This window comes from Parus major, unplaced genomic scaffold, assembly GCF_001522545.3.
Source record: "Parus major isolate Abel unplaced genomic scaffold, Parus_major1.1 Scaffold246, whole genome shotgun sequence".
Lineage (NCBI taxonomy): Eukaryota > Metazoa > Chordata > Aves > Passeriformes > Paridae > Parus > Parus major.
In genome coordinates this window covers 256,890-264,102 of record NW_015379264.1, presented here as the reverse complement: position 1 = coordinate 264,102, position 7,213 = coordinate 256,890, and the positions used below count along the sequence as shown (strand labels likewise).

Here is a 7,213-nt window from a genome sequence, read left to right as displayed (position 1 = left end):
GCCAGGGCCAGGGATAGAGCCAGGGTCACGGTCAGGGTCACGGTCAGGGTCAGGGACAGGAACAGACACAGGGTCAGGGACAGGGACGGGGACAGGGACAGGAACAGGGACAGGGACAGACACAGGGTCGGGGACAGACACAGGGTCGGGGACAAGGCCGGTCCCAGCGGGAGCCGCTCCGCGGGTTGTGCGCTCCGTGCCCGGGGACGCGGGGCAGCTCCCGGGGCCCGGGCGGGGCTGTCCGGGGCGGGGGCAGCCCCAGGGACCCCTGCTCAGCGCAGGGAAGGTGCCCCTGGGCCTGTGCCGGCTGTGGAACCCCCGAGGATGCCGGTGCCCGCCCCGCTCGGGCGGAGGGGATGTGAGCTGGAGGGATGCTCGGAGGGGTCTGTGACCTGCCCGGAGGCTCCTCTCCAAACCCCGCTGGGTTCAGTGTGTGCTGTCACAGGCCCGGCAGCTGTGTCCCCTGGGCAGGAGGCGGGTCACAGCCCTGCAGTGACTCCAGCGTGAAGCAGTCCCTGGTGCCTGAGGAGCGAGGAGATGAAGCCCACTCCCTTGGGAACTCCCGCTGAGCAGGTCCTGGGGTGTGCCGGCAAGCACGGAGCCCTGCTCCGGGTACTGCCTGTGCTTTGTCCCTCTGACAGGGACAGCCATCACTGGGGTGCTCCAGGTGCCACCGGGACACAGCTCTGGAGCAGGCGTGCGGCACCCGCGGCTCTGCACGGCCGCTCCCGTGGCAGCATCCAGGGGCCCCGCGGCACCACGATCCCGTTTGTCCTGATTCCTGGGGAGGGAGGTGCAGAGGCCTGAATGGCTGATGTCGGGATCAGCCAGGTGGTTTTCCAGCCTGGTGTGTCTGTCAAGTGCTCTCCCTGGCCGAGGGCTGAGGATGAATCCCGGGTGCACGTGCCGCTTGCGAGGCAGGACGCGCGTCATGAGTGTCCCCGGCTTAATGGCTGGCATCCCGTTCCACCTGCCAGTGTGCCGCCGGCACCCGCGGCCCGCCTGCCCACAGGGCTCTGCTCCGCAGCCACAGGCAAAGCCAGGTGGGTGAACGAGGGGGAGCTGGGGCCTACCGGGGCGCGGGGATACCGGGACGAGCGCTTGAGAGCGGCAGGGGAACCGTACAGTGCCACAGAAGTAAAGGCAGCGACGTGTACGGGGCGCCCGTGGTACCTTACAGGGTATGGAGCGCTCTAGGGTTTCCCGGTGCGCTGGGGATGCCACTGGGGACGGCGGGATCGGGACTCGTGGGGACCACCCTCCCACCGCTCATGGTGTGCCTCTCCTCCACGGCAGGGCTCCGGGGTGCCAGCCGGGTGCCGGGGTGCCAGCCGGGTGCCGGGGTGCCCGCTCTCCCGCTGGCATGGAGAGCTGGTCCCGGCGCAGCGCTGCCTTCGACTGCGCGCCCCAGCCGGCAGCCTGCTGCCCCGACTGGATGGCGGAGCTCCCCGACGCTCTGCCCCTGTCCCGCCTCTCCATCCCCGGCACCCACGACTCCCTCAGCCTGTTCGGCGGCCGGCGCCTGCGGTGCCAGAGCTGGGGCCTGGAGGCTCAGCTGGCGGCCGGCATTCGCTTTCTGGATGTGCGCTGCAAGCTGCGGCGGGGCGAGCTCGGCATCTACCACCTGTGCACGTTCCAGCGGGCCAGCCTGCGGGGCGTGCTGCGCCGCACCCTGCGCTTCCTCCGCGCCCACCCCGGCGAGGCCGTGCTTATGCGCATCAAGGAGGAGCTGCCCGGCCTCCCCCGGGCCCGCTTCGCTGCCCAGCTGCGCCGCTGCCTGCTGGAGGAGGGACAGGGCTGCGTGTGGTGCCGGGAGGAGGTGCCCACGCTGGGCCAGGTGCGAGGGAAGATCGTGGTGCTGGAGGCGCTGACTCGGGACGTGCTGGGCATCCCCTACGAGCGGCTGAGCATCAGCGACTCCTGGAACGTGCTCTCGCTGGAGCGCAAGTGGGCCCGGGTGCGGCGGCACCTGGAGAAGGCTGCCGGAGGAGACCCGGCCACCATGTACCTCACCTTCTGCTCCGGCAATGGGCTCTTCACCTGGCCCGAGGAGGTGGCCCGCTTCGTGAACCCCCGCTGCTGGCAGCACCTGCGGCGCCGCGGGCAGCCCGTGCGCTGGGGAGTGCTCATCATGGACTTCCCTGGCTCCGGCCTTCTCCGCCTCATCCTGGACAGCAACGGACCGAGGGACGATGGACGGGGCACAGCGGCCCCCGGCAGCCCCACGGTGCCGGCCCGGGGCCACAGGGACACGGGGGACACAGGGAACACGGGGGACACAGGGGACATGGGGGACACAGGGGACACGGGGGACAGAGGGGCCACAGGGGACACAGGGGACACAGGGGACACAGGGGACACAGGGGACAGAGGGGCCACAGGGGACACAGGGGACAGGCGGCACGGCCCTGCGCGCTGGCCCTCGGCAAGGACGCTGCCCCCGGCCCCGCGCCGCTGCCCCAGGAGCTCGGTGCCTGGAGGACACAAGCGGGTCTCTAGGTCGTGCAGAGCAGCGGGGAGCCTTCGTGTGACAGCGGGGTGACAGCAGGGTGACAGCAGGGTGACAGCAGGGTGACAGCGGTGTGACAGCAGGGTGACAGCAGGGTGACAGCAGGGTGACAGTGGTGTGACAGCAGGGTGACAGCGGTGTGACAGCAGGGTGACAGCGGGGTGACAGTGGTGTGACAGCGGGGTGACAGCGGGGTGACAGTGGTGTGACAGCAGGGTGACAGCGGGGTGACAACAGGGTGACAGCGGGGTGACAGCATGGTGACAGCAGGGTGACAGCAGTGTGACAGCGGTGTGACAGCGGGGTGACAGCGGTGTGACAGCAAGGTGACAGCAGGGTGACAGCAGGGTGACAGGGCTGCCCTGTCACTGCATGCACTCCAAGGGATGCTGCATGGGCAGAGCCCAGCACTCTGCAACAGCTGGGGCAGTGCAGACAGGGCAGTTTGCAGATCCACACAAGCAAGGTGGTTGAGGCATAAAAAAGACTTTAAAACATGTTCCATGCCCCACCTGAAGATAATAAATCACCAATCTAAATAGACAACACGATAACTCCTTGGTGCAGAAAGGTAACCTAGATCCCAGGGGGGAATCATCACCCAGGAGGGTGATGGCAGCAGCCGAGCCAGACAGGCTGTGTGCTGAAACTGGGAGGTGAGAAGGAGAGAGGAACTTTTGGAAGATGAAACTCAGCCCTGGCCTGCCAGAAGGTGAAGAACGTTCTCAAAGTTGCTTCTGTATTGGGTGAAACACAGCTGGGCACGGTGCCTGCTGGGGGAGATGCCTCAGGATTTGCTGGCCAGAGGAGAGGATGGCTTTGGCTCTGCAGCCCTGGCTAGAGACACGGCTCTTGGTGCTGAGCCTGTTCAGCTGCTGCCCAGGGAGGGAGCAGGCAATGGTACACAGCGGGGACAGAGGTGACAGGCAGAGGAGCCTGGCTCTGTGTTTGCCATGTGAGACAAGGCTGAAATCCCTGCATTAAACCAGACATGTGACAAAAGCACTGGTGCTGTCCAGGGTCCATTGGCTGTCAGTGCCTCCTGTGCCTGGGCTGCCCCCATGCCAGGCCAGTGTGACCCCTGTCCTGCCAGAGGATGGGCTCAGGGCCAGGCGGGTCAGTGGCTCATCTCAGCGTTCCAGGGATGCCCAGAGCCATGGAGAGCCAGGCAGGGCACAGGCACAGCAGCCACAGTTCCTAGGAGCTGTAGGCTGGCTGGTTTGGCTGTCACTTAGGGCTGCCCCAGGACGTGGCAGTCCCTGCAGCTGCCCCCCAGCACCCCGTACCCACCCTGTGCCTCGCTGGCAGGGCAGAGGTGCCGGGATTCCCCGGCTGGAACTCGTTTACGCCCTATCACCCAAGCAGTGAGCTAATGACAGTGTTCTCTGTACCCCGGGCATCCTGTTTGGCAAAGCCTCCTCTGTGCCGTGCTCGTGTGGCTGCTGCCAGGTGCCCGGAGCCGGCGGGCACACGGGCAGGGGGCCCGGGGGACGGAGATGCCCAGTGATTCCTGCTCCATCACCAGCTTCGCAGTGAAGGGCAGGAGGCAGAGAGCTGTCCTACAGCTGAGGGCAAAGAGACATCTCCGAGAGGGTCTGGATAGGGTGGGCAGCAGTGATTTGCCCAAAGCTACCCCTCTATTCCACAGCCAGGGCTGTCCCAATGCCTCGAGGTCCCTCTGGGTGGGGGGTACAGGGTACCTGCCCCTGGATTTCTGCTCCTGGCTAATCCTTGCGACTATCTCGGTCCCTCCAAGCCTCTCAATGCATCTCCCGGTGTCCAAACGCTTTCAAATCGTGAGAAAGATTTTATCAGGTGCCGCCTGAGGCGGGGCAGGAGCTGGTAAGAGGGTGGAGGCTCCGGCTGCTGGAGCTGTGCGCTGGCAGACTTGCCCAAGGGCATCCTGCAGCTCAGGGACACCCTTTGGCTCAAGCGCTGTCTGGGGACCTGTGGTGGAAGGGAATCTCCTGCCCGTGCTCAGGAGACGCCTCTCAAGGCTCAGGGAGAGCCGCCCGAGTCCCCAGGGCGGAATGCAGGGATGGCACAGCGGGGCTGAACGCAGGCGTGTGTGTCCCCACAGCCCTGTCGGGCCGGATCGGCTGCTCCCCCCGGGCTGCTGAGCCCCCAGGAAGGTCCCCCCGTATCGCGGGCAGCAGCCGGGCCGGGCAGGGGTGACTCGGTTCCTGTGCGGTTTGCGGGGACATTGCACAAGGAGGAGAACGGGCTGTGCCAGCCCGGGCCCGGAGCCTCTGCCCTGCCCCGGGGGCACAGCCTGGGCTCGGCTCTGCGGCTCTCACAGCCTGGGCTCGGCTCTGCGGCACTCACAGCATCGCCCCGGCTCTTTGGGACGAGCTCCCCATTGCCTGAGCCCAGAGGGACGGTGCGGAGGTGGCACAGGAAAGTGTCCTTGGACCTGGCTGGCAGCTCGCCTGGTGCCTCGGAGGGATGGCTGTGCCATCCTGACACCTGGGAAATCCCGACACGGCTCAGGCAGGCTCAGACCCTTCCTTGGCCAGCAGAGCAGCAGGAATCCAGCAGGACCACCTGCCCTGCAGCATCCCGAATCCCTTCCAGGGAAGGCAGCCTTGGAAAGAACCTGAGGTGTGAGAGGGCTCCTGGTGATTAACCAGCTCCCAGCAGAGCTGGCTCGGCTCTTCTCTCCCTCCTGCCATGTGCACCTTTTCCCACTACGTGCAAAGCAAAGCAAAGATCCATCCTGCCGTGTAGGAGCCCCTCTCTGAGCCCAGGCACGGGGCACCACACACAGCTCCAACTCCGTCACATACTGTCCTTGCAGCAGCAACAGCCTCTGCATCTCAGACACCTCGATTCCGTTCGAAAGCAGTGCCAACAACTATTTGTAGTTACAAAAACAAAGTCTTTTTTTTCTACTGCTCTGCCCTACCATGTCGGGTTTCAGCAGAAGTGAAACTGGCAGGGGCACAGCCTGCCCTGCCCTGTTCGTGTACCCACAAACATCCATCCCTCTGAGTCCCAGCGGTGTGTCACTGTGCAGGGGTGACCCTGAGCACCTGGAGCTGCCCCTCAGCCTCTCTGGCTGCTCCTTCCTTCCCAAACTGCCCACTCACAGACAGTGCTGAGAGCAAGTGCTGCTCAATTACTGGATACACACACTCAGCAATTCCACAGAAAGAGACAACTGCATTAAATCATTTTTCAAGGAAGATATCCAGAGACAGGAAACAAGGTCCATTTATATTGGCCAGTGATAAAGTAATTGTAGTGGGTTATGGCTCTTGCAGAATGGGTTCCTCCTTTTGTCCAGAATGAGTCCTGGTGGAGCAGCATCAAATTCTTTGGAACTGGAAAATTCATGTGACCTGCATGGCTCTTGTTTGGCTTTAGCTGGAAGTGAGCAGAGTAATTGCTGCAGAAAAACCTGGCCAAGGCAATTCTACTTACGAGCAGGATGGGGTAAGAAAAGATTTATAATGATTATAATGATCCAAGGGGCGGTGGACACAATTCCTGAAACACTGGTGGAAGCTCCTAAAGGATGTTAATAAGCCAGGGGGAAGTTCCTCTGGCATATTCCTGGACCTTTCTCATAAAGACTTAAAGCTAAAGACAGAAAAATATTTTGTGTAAGTAATTTTGTAACAAATAACAAATATAACAAATTGTTGTTTGTTTATAAATGGTATTGATGATTCACAGCCAGAGCAAAACGCCTGCATGGGAGGAGAGCGTCTGGCACTGGAGCTGGGAGGTTTTGAGCCACACTCCCACTCAGCCCATGAGGGACCTCAGCACAGCTCAGCCTCCTCTGTCCTCTGCCAGCGTGGCACTGCCACATGGACACGGTGGCTCAGAGGGGTCTCGGTGCTCTGGGAGTCCTGGGCTGAGGCTGAGCACTTTTCAGGGGCCCCTCCTCCTCCTCCTGGGGTGCTCAGGCAAGCCTGGCTCATTGTGGCTCCTCTCCTGTGGCAGTGGGGCTGCAGCCAACTCCCACGCCATGGGGCTGATGCCAAGCCAGGTCCCGTGAGGACCCCACTGTTCCCCAGCAGCCCCGGGCTCAGAGAGGGGTTTCTTGGGGCTGGAGAGCCCTGTGGCAGGGGAGGCAGGGGTGTGGGGCAGGATGTGGGCTGGAAGCAGGGCTGGGGTGGGAGGGGAAGAGGCCAGGGGCAGGCAGGGATGTGCTGCACGCTCGGAGGAAGCGTGAGCAGCACTGCCCAGCGAGGGACAGCTGCAGCTGGCTGGGCACGCTGTGATCGCAGCTCTGGCATGGTAAATCCTGCTCCTTTTCCTGGGGGTCTGCCTGGACAAGGGGATCAGGGGAGGGCAGGGCTGTGGGCAGGCACTGGGGGTCTGCCTGGACAAGGGGATCAGGAGAGGGCAGGGCTGAGGGCAGACACCGACAGGAACCGCAGCTGGGGGCTGTGGGACACACAGGCTGCCCCAGGGACAGCTGCCCGAGTGACCCCAAGCTCAGGGGCACTGCCGGGCACACCAGGCACTGGCAGGCAGAGGCAGATGCCAGCCTGGCTGGGCAGGAAGGGGCTCAGGGGGGCACAGGACTCAGGGGCCCCCCAGGAGTGAAGTGCCCTTGGTGCAGCACATTGGTGCCTGGCTGGGAGCACCGTGTGTGCCTGTGTGCCAGTGCCACGGGGCACTGCTCCTGTGTGCCAGTGCCACGGGGCACTGCTCCTGTGTGCCAGTGCCACGGGGCACTGCTCCTGTGTG

At 63.7% G+C, this 7,213-nt stretch overlaps 2 protein-coding genes across 2 annotated transcripts in view; both read left to right on the top strand.

Moving 5' to 3' along the window:
- The first annotated feature begins 6 nt into the window (after nucleotides 1–6).
- LOC107198622 (1-phosphatidylinositol phosphodiesterase-like) lies at nucleotides 7–6,515 on the top strand. Its single transcript, XM_015615726.2, has 3 exons — nucleotides 7–1,043; nucleotides 1,297–2,289; nucleotides 6,461–6,515. The coding sequence occupies exons 1-3, from the start codon at nucleotides 808–810 to the stop codon at nucleotides 6,513–6,515; spliced, it is 1,284 nt and encodes a 427-aa protein (XP_015471212.2). The 5' UTR covers nucleotides 7–807.
- Nucleotides 6,516–6,657: 142 nt separating this feature from the next.
- LOC107198619 (L-selectin-like) overlaps nucleotides 6,658–7,213 on the top strand; it is a 10,539-nt gene continuing 9,983 nt past the window's right edge. Inside the window, exon 1 of the mRNA XM_033511463.1 lies at nucleotides 6,658–6,757. Coding sequence (XP_033367354.1) covers nucleotides 6,665–6,757 — 93 coding nt within the window. The 5' untranslated portion in view covers nucleotides 6,658–6,664. The remainder of the gene's footprint in view (nucleotides 6,758–7,213) is intronic.